Below are 14607 nucleotides of genomic sequence, written 5' to 3'. Positions count from 1 at the left end.
TCCCTTTCTCTCTGCCCCTCTCCTGCTCCTGCTCTCTCTCTCAAAAATAAATAAAACATTAAAAAAAGGTCTTTTTAAGTTTTTTTTAAATTGATTTTTTGCCTTTAAAAAATACTTGGAGCGCCTGGGTGGCTTAGTTGAGTAGTCAACTCTTGATTTCAGCTTAGGTCGTGATCTCACAGTTGGTGGGATCAAGCTCTGAGTCCAGCTGCAAGCTGAGGGTGGAGCCTGCTTGGGATTCTCTCTTTCTGTCTCCTTCTTCACCTTTCCTGCTCATGCATGTGCTTTCTCTCACAAAAAACAAAAAAAAACTTACTCTATACACACACAAACATTTTCACATGCACACACATAGAAAGACTGAAGGAAAGTGTTAAAAATGGTGTTTCTTCAGGTGTTATGACAATAAATGTTTTAATTTTTCCTCTTTATACTCTATTTTCCTCTTTATACTATATTTTCTATTTTTTTTTTTACTTTTTTACAATGAACAAGAATAGTCTTCCTAAAAACCAGCTTCATTGAGGTGTAATTAAATACATATGTAATTGTACATATTTAAGATATACAATTTGATAAGTTTTTTAACCATCTTAGTTTTTTAAATGTATACTTTAGTAGTGCTAAAAGTATTTTCATATTGTGCAATAGATCTCCAGAACTTTTTCATCTTGTAAAGCTGAAACTCTGTACCAGTTAAATAGCTCTCCATTTCTCTTGCTGCCAGTCCCTGTCAACTACCATTCTACTTCCTGTTTCTGTGAATTTGCTTTACATCTAAATGGAATCAAGCAGTATTTGTCTTTTTGTGCCTGGGTTATTTCATTTAACATAATGTTCTCAAGGCTCATTTATGTTGTAGCATATGACAGAATTTCCTTTTTTTTTTTTTTTTAATTTTTTTAATGTTTATTTAGTTTTGAGAGAGTGTGTGAGCAGGGGAGGAGCAGAAAGAGGGATACAGAGAATACAAAACAGGCTCCATGCTGTCAGCAGAGAGCCTGACATGGGGCTCGAACTTGTGAACTTTGAGATCATGATCTGAGCCAAAGTCGGGTGCTTAACCGACTGTGCCACCCAGGTACCCCAATTCATAACATTTTTTATATTTGCTTCGGGTCTTTTCTTTTTCCTTTTTTTTTTAAAGTTTATTTATTTATTTATTTTGAGAGAGAGAGAGAGAGAGAGCAAGCGAGCATGTGTGCAGGGGAGGGGCAGATAGAGAAGGAAAGAGAATCCCAAGCAGGCTCCGTGCTGTCAGTGCAGAACCCAACTAGGAGCTTGAACTCAAAATCCATGAGATATGACTGGGCTGAAATCAAGGATCGAATGCTTAACCAACTGGGCCACCCAGGGGCCCCAGGTCTTTTCTTTAAAAATGAATGAATGAATGAATGAATGAATGAATGAATGAGGGGTGCCTGGCTTGCTAAGTCAGTAGAGCATGCAGCTCTTGATCTCCGGGTTGTGAGTTCGAGCCCCATATTGGGCATAGAGATTACATAAAATAAATGGACCCTTACTAAGAATGTTGAAATTCTCTTTGTTCTTTCTACCCAGTGGTTCTTGATTTTGCCCCCCCAGGAAATGTGTCTGGCAGCATTTTGGCTGGCACAGCATGGGGCAAAGGGGTACTACTGCCATATAGTGAGTAGAAGCCAGCGATACTGTTAAACACCCTACTTACCATAGGGCATCCTCCACAAAAAAGAAACAGTAGTGCTTAGGTTGAGAAACTAATACACAGTTCTGTTTCCTTCTGCCCTACAGATGATTACTGTCTTGAATTTGGTGTGAATCTTAAAATCAGTAGTCTATTTTTTCATATATAGGAATATATTAACAGCATATAGTATAATATATTATAGTATAGTATAGTACATTTTTAAAATGTAAGTAAATAGACGGCGCACCTGCATGGCTCAGTTGGCTAAGCCTCCGACCTGATTTTGGCTCAGGTCATGATCTTGGGTTCGTGAGATCAAGCCCCGCTTTGGGCTCTGTGCTGAAAGCCCAGAGCCTGCTTGGGATTTTCTCTCTCCCTCTCTCTCTGCCCCTCCCCTGCTTATGCTCTCTCTGTCTCTCTCAAAATAAATAAATAAACATTAAAAAAAGATAACCATAGTCCATACCTGGATGGCTGCACTATGGAATATTAAAAAAAAAAAAGTAGGCTAATAACATAATGTTATTTTGCAGATGCTTTTTAGAACTTTTTGAGAGCAATCTGTGGTATACATAGATTTGGTTTGTTTCTCTTAACTCAAGATTCCACTGATTCAATTTCTCCATTAAGTCATAAATGCACTTTTATCTTGTTTATAATAGTTTGCTGTTGTGAAAACTGCAGTGAACATTCTTGTATGTATTTCCTTCAGGTACATTTGAGAATTGTTAGTATTTACCTGTTACTAGAATTACTGGGTATAGGCTTTGTTAATTTTTCTTTTATTGAAACTACCAATTTTTTAAATTATTTTTAAAAGTTTTTAAAAAATACTTATTTATTTTGAATTTTTTTAATGTTTGTTTATTCTTGAGAGAGGGAGCAGGGGAGGGATAGAGAGAAAGGGAGACACAGAATCTGAAGCAGGCTCCAGGCTCTGAGCTATCAACACAGAGCCCGATGCAGGGCTCAAACTCACGAACCAACAGATCATGACCTGAGCTGAAGTCAGACGCTTAACCAACTCAGCCACCCAGGCGCCCCTAGTGTTTATTTTTGAGAGAGAGGGAGAGAGGGAGAAAAAGGTACCATGAGTGGGGGAGAGCAGAGAGAGAGAGAGCGAGACACAGAATCTGAAATAGGCTCCAGGCTCTGAGCTGTCAGCACAGAGCCCAATGTGGGGCTTGAACTCTGAATGAAGAGATCATGACCTGAGCTGAAGTCGGATGCTTAACTGACTGAGCCACCCAGGTGCTCCCAGTTAATTTCTAAAGTAGTTGTAACAATTTCATCCTCCTACTATCAAGGTAAGCAATTTCTCTTTTCTCCTTCTTTGCCAGTGTTTAATATTGTGAGGCCTTTAAAGTTTTGCCCTTTTTAAAATTCTTGTTTTTATTTATTTATTTTTTAAGTAATCGGTATACCCAAAGTGAGGCTTGATCTTAAAACTCCGAGATCATGAGTCACATACTCTATTGACTGAGGTGTTGACTAGCCAGGTGCCCCAAGTTTTGCCCATTTTAAGTATAAGAAATAGTATTTAATTTTGCTTTCCACACACATGAATTCTAAATAGAGGCTCTGTCATTTGAATAGTTTGTTGATTTGTTTTTGATTTCCATTTTTTTTGGCCTTTTGGATTGTCATGAACTACTTATTCATATTCTTTTTTTTTTTTTTTAATTTTATTTATTTTTTTTTTTAATTTTTTTTTTTCAACGTTTATTTATTTTTGGGACAGAGAGAGACAGAGCATGAACGGGGGAGGGGCAGAGAGAGAGGGAGACACAGAATCAGAAACAGGCTCCAGGCTCTGAGCCATCAGCCCAGAGCCTGACGCAGGGCTCGAACTCCCGGACCGCGAGATCGTGACCTGGCTGAAGTCGGACGCTTAACCGACTGCGCCACCCAGGCGCCCCTACTTATTCATATTCTTGATCTGCTTTTCTGTTGAGTTGATGGTCTTTTTCAAATTGTTTTATGGGAGTTCTTTATTCTATATAATACTTTAATACATAGATTTTTTTTTTTTAATTTGTTTGTTTATTTTGAGAGAGAGAGAGAATGAATGAATCTCAAGCAGGCTCCTCACTGTCAGCACAGAGCCCGACTCGGGGCTTGATCCCACCAACTGTGAGATCATGACCTGAGCTGAGATCAAGAATCAGGCACTTAACCAACTGAGTCACCAAGATGCCCCTTATGTACTATTTTTTTATTATATGTGTTGTAGATATCTGCTGGTCTGTGTTTTTGTTTGTGGTATCTTTTGACTCACAGGAATTTTTAAATTTAATGTAGTCAAATATATTGATCTTTTTCTTTGTTTTATGCTTTTTATAGCTTATTTAAGCTTTAAGGCATTTTCCCACCCTGAAGTGAAAAATATATTCTCCTAAATTTTCCTCTAATAGTTTAGAAGTTAAAATTTTCACATTTAGGTTTGTAATCCATCTGAACATTATTTTGAGTAATTTTTTGTATTACCCTTATCAGTAAAATACTTGTTTTTTATTTTTATTTTTTTAATTTTTTTTTTTCAACGTTTTATTTATTTTTGGGACAGCGAGAGACAGAGCATGAACGGGGGAGGGGCAGAGAGAGAGGGAGACACAGAATCGGAAACAGGCTCCAGGCTCTGAGCCATCAGCCCAGAGCCTGACGCGGGGCTCGAACTCCCGGACCGCGAGATCGTGACCTGGCTGAAGTCGGACGCTTAACCGACTGCGCCACCCAGGCGCCCCAAAATACTTGCTTTTAAAGTAGAAGTATTGGGTTGCCTGGGTGGCTCAGTCGGTTAAGCGTCTGACTTCGGCTCAGGTCATGATCTCATGGTTCGTGAGTTCGAGCCCCACGTTGGGCTCTGTGCTGACAGCTCAGAACCTGGAGCCTGTTTTGGATTCTGTGTCTCCCTCTTTCTCTGACCCTCCCTGTTCATGCTGTCTCTCTCTGTCTCAAAAATAAATAAATGTTAAAAAAAAAAAATTAAAAAAAAATAAAGTAGAAGTATTACATAGACGTGTGTAAATATATATTTTATAAGTGGTGACTGCAAGTGTATAGAATCTTAATGTAAAAGTAAAATTCATACCATAAAGAGAATATTTTCTGGTCAGAGTTATCAAATAATGGATAGTAATTTTTTTTTCTTCTAAGTAAGCTCTGTGCCTAATGTGCTGCTTGAACTCACAACCCCAAGACCAAAAGTCACATGTTGAGCCAAACAGGTGCCCCACGTAATGGATAAAAATTTTAAAGTCTTATTTTGTTCTTTTAAAAACAGCCATGAAATAATAGCATACAATACATTAATGAACTTTTAATAAATTAATTTTTAACATCCAGGAGAGAAAGTTGTTGAAAACAACATGAAAACCATTATCTATGTTTTCTCCTTTGAGTCAGTTTCCTCAGGATGCTTTTTCACAAATTCCAGTTCAGTTTTTAAAAATTTTGAAGTTGTTGATAAATATTTTTTAAAACATTTTTTAATGTTTATTTTTGAAAGAGAGAGAGCGTGAACAGGGGTGGGGCAGAGGGAGAGGGAGACACAGAATCTGAAGCAGGCTCCAGGTTCCAAGCTGTCAGTACAGAGCCCAACGTGGGGCTTGAACTCAGGAATCATGACCCACAAGATCATGACCCGAACCAAAGTCGGACGCTCAACCAACTGAGGCACCCCATTAAATATTTTAACATTTTATATTGCAATCTTTTTAAGTGTTTCTTTTTTATAATCATTTAATCTTTTAATCCATTTAGTCCTATGTTGCTTTAGTCTGTTTGGTCAACTTACTCATTTACCAATCCACATTAAAGAAGCTTGCTTTGACTATGCAATGTTTCTACAGCTACAACCTAGCTTTTTAGTTAAGTAGATGCCAATCTTAGTTTGTAACAAAGTATTTCACTGTTTTTACTAATGGATCTTAATGAATAAGGTACCTTGATGCTTGTTGTTATATAGGTTTCAAAAGGTAAAATAAAAACCATGGTTCACTCATAACTTCCCAGGCTTGGGTAGGGAAAGATCTTCAAATTAATAATGACTTAACTTTTGATTTCATATCTCTTAATGCTTTAAGAGCAGTTTATCCCTCAACAACCTGTTTCTGAGTCTGTATTTAATTCTTAAGTATTTTCTACTCATTAAGCAAACTTGGAAAATGATTTTGAAAAAATGGTTTATCTCTTATACAGGAATTTCTTGTTAGAGCTGCAGTGTATACTGAATTAGTGAGTTCTGAACCATTACACATAGGAGAAATACAGGATTAGGTTTCTGTGAGCATCTGGTCACAATTTTATCAAACATTCAATACATAACCTTATTTTATGTGTGTTTCTGTTTAAAGACACTTTAATATATCTTGTTGATTTATTAACATTGAACTCAGAGCCAACAGCACTATAACTTATGCCTGAAGAAAGCTTATCTAACACATCTATTATATAAGGTACAGCCTTGTGCTTAGGAATACTAGACAACATGTAAGCACTATGCATGGGACCATTTTAAATATTAGGGTCACCAAGAAAAAGCACAAAAATGCAAAAAAAGTGATAGTAAATAGACTGAAAATAAGACACTTGTTTACAGCGTGACAGCTGAAACAAGAAGGCAGATCATTCTTGTTTCGCTCGGCCTTAGCGGGAAATCTGTACATTTAGAGGCTCAGATTTTTTGCCACCCTGCTCATGTCCACAAATGGTTGTAAAAGCACCTGAAGTGTTGATTTGGGGGTTACAAATAGATTTTAGTTAGTAGGCAAATTCATAGACCTGGAATCATGAGTAATGATCAAGCTGTGTACTGACAGTTCCACTTTTGGTCCTGTAGGTAAATCTGTCTCCATGTTCTATATGCAGTTCATTTGGTTATTTAGAAAATTCAGAAAATTGTATTGCATGTCTACTGTATGTCAAGAACTGATTTAGGTATTATACATTATAGCAGTAAATAAAACACTCTAGGTTTCTATGCTCTCCTAGAGGTTACATCTTAGTGGTTCAAAGGAAACATAGAAAAGACAGTTGGAAAAAAAAATTAATTATAGATTATAAAAACTGCCATGAAAGAAATAAAAAGGGCAATGTGATAGGCAGTAGTTGGTAGGAAGGGAGCTAGTTTAGGTAGAGTATTCAGGGAAAGCCTTTCAGAGGGAGTGAAATTATAGCTCAGAACTGAACAATGAAAAGGAGCCCTGGGGCACCTGGGTGGCTCAGTCGGTTAAGCGCCCGACTTCAGCTCAGGTCATGATCTCACGGTCCGTGAGTTCGAGCCCCGCGTCGGGCTCTGTGCTGACAGCTCAGAGCCTGGAGCCTGTTTCAGATTCTGTGTCTCCCTCTTTCTGACCCTCCCCTGTTCATGCTCTGTCTCTCCCTGTCTCAAAAATAAATAAAACATTAAAAAAAATTAGAAAAAAAAAAAGAAAAGGAGGCAGCATATAAAGAGATGGGCTAGGAACCATTCAGATTGAGAGAATGACAAGTGTAAAGGAGAGATGGAGACAGGTGTTTAGCAATTATCAGAAGCCTGTGTGGCTGGAGCATAGTGAACAGGGGAAGAGTGATATGTAGAAGAGATTGGAGAGCACCTGGAGGCCATATGTAAAGTTTTATAGGGTATTATAAGTAGCTTGGATTTTATTCTAAGCACAATGGGAAGGCAGTAAATAGTTTTAAGCAGTGCAGTGATAGGCTATGAATTTTCTTACTTGTCCTGTTCTTCCTTTTTCTCCTGTATTTCTCAATATGTACTCATTGCCTATTATGTATATGGGAACTCATCCAAGCACAGCCCTCAAATACCTTATGTTATTGTTACTGGATAATTTAATGGGAGTCAAATACAAGTTTCTGCTTAGAGATTTTAATCTTCTCACCATGATCACTGACAGCCAAAAATATAATTGACTAGTTTGAAAAATGGCAGCCTGCTAGATTAGATAAAATCTTTAGCACTCTCTTAGATTTTAATATTTACCTAAGTTGACTTCTATGGTATTATCTCTATATCTCAACTTCTGGCTTTGGGTATCTCAACTTCTAGCATGTCGTAGCAAAGAATTGTTCTTTTCCTTGTAGTAATTTTCCCATCCGCTAAAACTCTTGAAGATGTTTCTTCTCTGAAAAGGGAAAGCAAGAGGCCTCTATATAAATAAGTGTTTGAATGTTTATGTCCCCCCCCCACTCAAATTTATATGTTGAAATGCTAGTGCGATTATATTAGGAAGTAGGGCCTTTGGGAGGTTCTTATGTCATGAAGGTAGAACCCTCATGAATAGAATTAGTGTTCTTGTAAAAGAGATCCCACAGAGCTTCCTTGCCCCTTTTGCTGTGTTAGGATACAGTGATCTAGAAGAAATCATTTCTGTGACCTGGAAGAGGGCCCTCACCCAACCATGCTGGCACTCTGATCTTGGACTTCTAGCCTCTAGAACTGTGAGAAATAAATTTCTGTTGTTTATAAGCTACCCAGTCTATTATGTTTTGTTATAGCAGCTTGAATGGACTAAGACAGAGGCTGATAAATAAAGTTTTCTATTTAAACTTTTAATTTTACAACATATAGACAGAAGTGAACAGATGTATTTTCACAAACTGGCCATATGTTTATAGCCAGAAACAAAACATCACCCTTCCTCTAAAAGACCCCCATTTTGTCCCCAAAAAACGACGTCCCTCCCCGGGGAAAACACCTTCCTGACTACTAACACCATAGATTAGTTTTGCCTGCTTATGAATTTTGTGTAAATGGAGCTATATAGTGTGTATTCTTTTGTGGTTTCTTTCAATCAACATGGTTTATGGGAATTAGCAATATTGTTTTGTGTAGCTATACTTTTTCATTCTCATAGCTACCGACAATTCTATTAAGTGAATACATCAATCTGTTGAACATTTGGGTAGTTTCCAGGTCCATTGCTGCAGTGACATTCTTGTACATGTCTTCCGGTGAACATATTTACACATTTCTGTTGAGTATATATCCAAGAACTGAAATGCTGAGTCACAAGATATGCATATGTTCAGCTTTGGTAGATACCAGTTTACACTCTCACTGACAGTGTATGAAAGCTTTAATTGTTCTTGTATCCTTACCAGCACTCTTCTGTATTTTCTTTTTCAGTTTAGCCATTCTGGTTGGTATTGAATTTTGGTTTTCTTTTGCATTACCTTGATGAGTAATGAAGGGTAGCTTAAGTACATTTTCCTGTGTCTGGTGGCCAGTTGGACATCTTCTTTTTTTTTTTTTTTTTTAAATTTTTTTTTTTTTTCAACGTTTATTTATTTTTGGGACAGAGAGAGACGGAGCATGAACGGGGGAGGGGCAGAGAGAGAGGGAGACACAGAATCGGAAACAGGCTCCAGGCTCTGAGCCATCAGCCCAGAGCCTGACGCGGGGCTCGAACTCACGGACCGCGAGATCGTGACCTGGCTGAAGTCGAACGCTTAACCGACTGCGCCACCCAGGCGCCCCCAGTTGGACATCTTCTTGAATGAAGTTCCTGTTTAGATAGTTTGCCCATTTTTCTATTGTGTCATCTGTCTTTTTCTTATTGAGTCATTTTTTTTTATTTTTCTTATTTTAAACCTGTATCATCTGCTTTTAGAGACATTCTTGTTTTTATGATCTCCACTTTAAGCATGCTTATATATGTCCCGTAAACAGCTTTTACTGCTAGATTTACCTTCTACCAGCTATAATAGGGGACTGAAAGCTACTAGCAAAAAAGGCAAGGTATATCAGGTAGCTTTTCTAGAATATAACCTTTCTTCAGACCCTTGATTATAACCCTTAATTTGTGTTTCTCTCACTACCTTCTGTCCTGGTTCCTAGGTAGTATATAAAGTTGTCATTGAACAGAACTGAGGTTTTTCTTTTCTTGACTATTTTCATTGTCATTAATTTTTTTTTATGTTATTTCTGATATCTGTACAATTAGGCACAGGAGAACAGCAGCTCCTTAAAGAAGAAGACAAAGTTTGTCAGTTTATACACAAAAGAGGGACAGGACAGGCTTGCAGTCCTGATTCCTGGTCGCCATCCTTGTGATTGCCTGGGCCAGAAGCACAAGCTGATCAATAACTGTCTGATCTGTGGGCGCATTGTCTGTGAACAAGAAGGTTCTGGCCCCTGCTTTTTCTGTGGCACTCTGGTAAATTGTTTCTTTTATATTTTATTTTACTATCTTTTGGTTGAGTACATAGGGACATTCACATCCTTAGTAATTTCTTTTTTCTTAGGAAATTTCTTCCCTCAAATGTCCAGTAAACTCCAGTAGCAGGAATTCGATTAATCAAGAAACCAAGGTTATATCTTAGTACTGAGGACTGTTAGTGAGAAGAGTTTTGAGTATATATATTGTTGAAGGCTCCAAGTCTTGTACTATAACATAATCCTCAGGTTATTATAGCTTCTATTTCCAGGACAACTCATCTCCATCTTCGTTGTCTGAGAGAATGATCTCAAGAGTGTGGTAGTAATGACTGTCTTACAAACACCCTAATGAGTTGTCTGCAAAGCTTATTCTGCCAGTTGAGCTGGTTGGCAGAAGCAATGGTGTTTGATGTTGGTAAAGGCATCTGTTTTATATATTGCCTTGTTTTCCTTTCTCTGGTGCCTTTTTACAGTACACTCAAAAACTAAGCTGAAAAAAAAATAAGCTAGTAGTAGATGACCTGAAAAATATAGTATCTACAATAAAAAATATAAAATGAAAAAATACATTCTTAAATCAGCAGTAAATATCCTCTGATATAGGGCTTTCTGTAGAAAAACACCCTATAGCTGCTAGTGGGAACTTTGTGCCACTGCAGCAACCTCTAGGCAATTTCCATGTTTTCTGATAAGTCTTTTGAATCCTTAAATTCAAGAAAGAGTAACGTAAAGCAGATGGGCCTTTGAAGTCTTGTAGTTTTATAAACTCAGTATGAAATTGGTTTGAAAGTAACTCCTTTTTTGCCTCCCTTATAATTGCAGTCATTTTGTAATAAATAGAACTTTTTCTTTGCTTAATATATTCATTATTTTATAAGTAGGTAGTATTCAAAGACAAATGAAATATGTATAGTATAAAAGACTAGTTTTCACTGGTGGCACTGTAATTTGGTTTTTCTGGTTCTTTCTAATAAGACATCTGTTTATAATTTCTTTTGTAAGACTTGGATTAAATGATTAAAACTGGAAGTCTTTTTTAAAAAAAAAAAGTATTATATTTTTTCCCCAATATTCAATGATGGCAAATCTTTGTCCTTTGAAAGTAGGTTAGATTTTTTTCTTTTTTTCTTTTTTTTTAGCTATCAAATCATTTAGGGACACTTCCAATGAGATCAATTTTTTCTATGGTTCACGTAAGAAGGGAAAAATCGAAAGAGACCAGGGCAAACTAATTTGGATTTGTATATTTTTGTTAGGTTTGGATAACAAAAAGCACCAATGGTCTCATTTTATTGCCATATCTCGTGTAATTTGAGGTTACTTTTTAGATATATTAAGACAAAATTAATGTAACTATTGGATCATGTGTCTTGTTCTTGTTACTTTATAGGTATGTACTCGTGAAGAACAGGATATTTTACAGCGTGACTCAAACAAAAGCCAGAAATTGCTGAAGAAGCTAATGTCAGGTAGGCAACAATGTTCTGATTGGATCACCATGGTGATTAATACATTTTGTTGTGTCTGTGATTGTTTTTCTTGTATACTGGTATGCAAGATGCAGTTTATTTACTCATTTATCCTACAGGTGTTTAAAAAAATTTTTTTTTATATTATTTTTTTTTTGAGAGAGAGAAGTGGATAAAGGGCAGAGAAAGAGGGAAAGAAAGAATCACAAGCAGTCTCCATGCTGTCAGAGTAGAGCCTGATGTGGGGCTCGATCCTAGGATCTACGAGATCATGACCTGAGCCAAAATCAAGAGAAGGATGCTTAATTGACTGAAGCACCCAGGTGCTTCTCTCAGCATTTATTTTATATTTTTAAAAAATGTTTATTTATTTATTTTGTGCAAGAGAGAAAGAGTGCACATGAACAAGGGAGGGGCAGAGAAAGGGAGAAAAAGAACCCCAGCAGGCTCCATACTGTCAACACAGAGCTCAATGCAGGACTCAGTCTCTTGAAACGTGTGATTACAACCTGAGCTGAAAGCAAGAGTCAGAGGCTTAACCAGCTAAGCCATCCAGGCACCCCTACAAGCTTTTATTTATTTAAAAAGTGTTGGGGCGCCTGGGTGGCTCACTTGGTTAAGCGACCGACTTTGGCTCAGGTCATGATCTCGCGGTTTGTGAGTTCGAGCCCCACGTTGGGCCCTGTGCTGACAGCTCAGAGCCTGGAGCCTGCTTTGGATTCTGTGTCTCCCTCTCTCTCTGCCCCTCCCCCACTCATGCTCTGTCTCTCTCACTCTCAAAAATGAATAAATGTTAAAAAATTTTTTTAAGTGTTAAAGCCACATAACATTGAGTAAAAAACTAATAATAATATTGGATTATAACTGAGATAATAAAATTAATGTCCTGAATTAAATGAATAAGTTAATAAATAGGGGAGAAGGGTTAGCTTTTTCTTATAGAAAAATTCCAATTAATAATGTGAAGGAATGAGGGTTGTAGAAAATCGCCATTTAGAATACCACAGCAGTAGTAATTGCTACAGGGAAGATCCACCAATGGATGCTAAAACTGTTGGATGAAAAGTTAAAGAATAGCAGATTTGCAAAGTCATGAAAAACCAGGAAAGACTGAAGATTGTCACAGATTAGACGATAACTGAGGAGACATGACAAGTAACTGTAATGTAGGGTCCTGAATTGGATCCCAGAACAGGAAAATAACATTAATGGAAAAAATGTTGGAATCCAAATGAAGACTGTAATTTAGTTGATAGTATTATAGTAAGCTATATTACAAAGCTGTAGTCATCAAGACAGTATGATACTGGCACAAAAACAGACACATAGATAGAAAACCCAGAAATGGACCCACAACTATATGGTCAACTAATCTTTGACAAAGCAGGAAAGAATATCCTGTGGAACAAAGACAATCTCTTTAACAAATGGTGTTGTGAAAACTGGATGGCGACCTGCAAATGAATGAAATTGGACCACTTTCTTACACTATACACAAAAATAAATTCAAAATGGATGAAATTCCTAAATGTGAGACAGGAAACCATCAAAATCCTACAGAAGAACACAGGCAACAACCTCTTTGACCTCTGCCAGAGTGACTTCTTACTACACACCTCACCAAAGGCAAGGGAAATAAAAGCAAACATGAACTACGGGGACTTCATCAAGATAAAAAGCTTCTGCACAGTGAAGGAAACAACAGAACTAAAAGGCAACCCACGGAATGGGAGAAGATACTTGCAAGTGACTTCTCTGATAAAAGGTTAGTATCCAAAATCTCTACAGAACTTCTAAAGCCCAGCACTCAAAAAACATCACCCAGTAAAGAAATGGGCAGAAGACACGAATAGATACTTTTTCAAAGAAGACATCCAGATGGCTAATAGAGACATGAAAAGATGCTCAACATCATTCATCATCAGGGAAATACAAATCAAAACCACAGTGAGATACCACCTCACACCTGTCAGAATGGCTAAAATTACCAACACAAGAAACAACAGCTGTTGACAAGGATGCAGAGAAAGGGGAACCCTCTTGCACTGTTGGTGGGAATGCAACTGGTGCAGCCACCCAGATGTTCATCGACTGATGAATGGATAAAGATGATGTGGTATACATATACAATGGAATATTACTCAGCCATCAAAAAAGAATGAAATCTTGCCATTTGCAACAATGCAGATGTTAAGGGAGATAAGTCAATGAGAGAAAGACAAATACTCTATGATTTCACTCATGTGGAATTTAAGAAACAAAAGAGATGAATATATGGGAAGGAGGGGGAAAGAGGTGATAGGGAAACAAACCACAAGAGATTCTTAACTGTTGGGAACAAACTCTGGGTTGATGGGGAGAGGTGGGTGGGAGATGGGCTAGATGGGTGATGGGTACTAAGGAGGGCACTTAATTGTGATGAGCACTGGGTTTGTACATAAGTGATGAATCACTGAATTCTCCTGAAACCAATATTGCACGGTATGTTAACTAACGAAAATTTAAATTAAAAAAAGGATACGATTGTTAATTTCTTTTGATAATTGTACTATGGTTATGTGAGATAAGGTATTAGCATTAAGGGAAACTGACAGAAAGTTATATAGAACTTTTCTTTCTTTTTTTTTTTTTTGCAACTCTTTTCTAAGTCCTTTTTTAATAATTTATTATTACTTTTTTTAGTTAGCCTATGTTTTGAGAGAGCACAGGGAAGGGGCAGAGAGAGAATCCTGAGCAGGCACCCCACTGTCAGCGCAGAGCCTGATGCAGGGCTCAAACTCAAAACCTGTGAGATCATGACCTGAGCTGAAACCAAGAGTCAGACACTCAACCAACTGAGCTACCCAGATGCCCTTTTCTTTGTCTTTTATAGTTGAAAAACACTTAATAAAAATTGTTAAGGACACGGGTGCCTGGCTGGCTCAGGCAGTGAAGCATGCAACTCTTGATCTTAGGGTTGTGAGTTTGAGCCCCACTCTGGGCACCTGAGTGAGTCAGTCACTTAAAAGTCCAGCTTTCACTTTTGGCTCAGGTCATGATCTCATAGCTCTAGCCCTGCCCTGAGCTCTTTGCTCTTAGCACAGAGCCTGACTCAAATCCTCTGTCCCCTTCTCTCTCTGCCTCCCCCCGTTCACATTCTCTCTCTCAAAAATAAATGAACATTTTAAAAGAATAAAATTTTGGGAGGGGCACCTGGGTGGCTCAGTTGGTTAAGCGTCCAACTTCAGCTTAGGGTAGCACAGTTGGTTAAGCATCCAACTTCAGCTCAGGTCATGATCTCACAGTTTGTGACTTGGAACCCCAAATTG

General features: G+C 37.7%; 1 protein-coding gene across 4 annotated transcripts in view; it reads left to right on the top strand.

The window, feature by feature from the left end:
- TRIP4 (thyroid hormone receptor interactor 4) overlaps window positions 1-14607 on the top strand; it is a 67408-nt gene that overhangs the window by 7201 nt on the left and 45600 nt on the right. For 3 of the 4 annotated variants that reach the window (XR_006293270.1, XM_043555184.1, XM_043555185.1), the window contains exons 4-5: window positions 9616-9828; window positions 11221-11299. Coding sequence is in view for 3 of the 4 variants with exons in the window: in XM_043555184.1 (XP_043411119.1) it covers window positions 9616-9828; window positions 11221-11299 (292 nt within the window). In the remaining variant the exon portion in view is untranslated. The remainder of the gene's footprint in view (window positions 1-9615; window positions 9829-11220; window positions 11300-14607) is intronic. The other variant, XM_043555186.1, reaches the window with a different exon arrangement.

This window comes from Prionailurus bengalensis, chromosome B3 (assembly GCF_016509475.1).
Source record: "Prionailurus bengalensis isolate Pbe53 chromosome B3, Fcat_Pben_1.1_paternal_pri, whole genome shotgun sequence".
In the NCBI taxonomy this organism is placed as follows: domain Eukaryota; kingdom Metazoa; phylum Chordata; class Mammalia; order Carnivora; family Felidae; genus Prionailurus; species Prionailurus bengalensis.
Note: the sequence above shows the minus strand (reverse complement) of the source record. Positions and strands in the feature narration are given on the sequence as shown.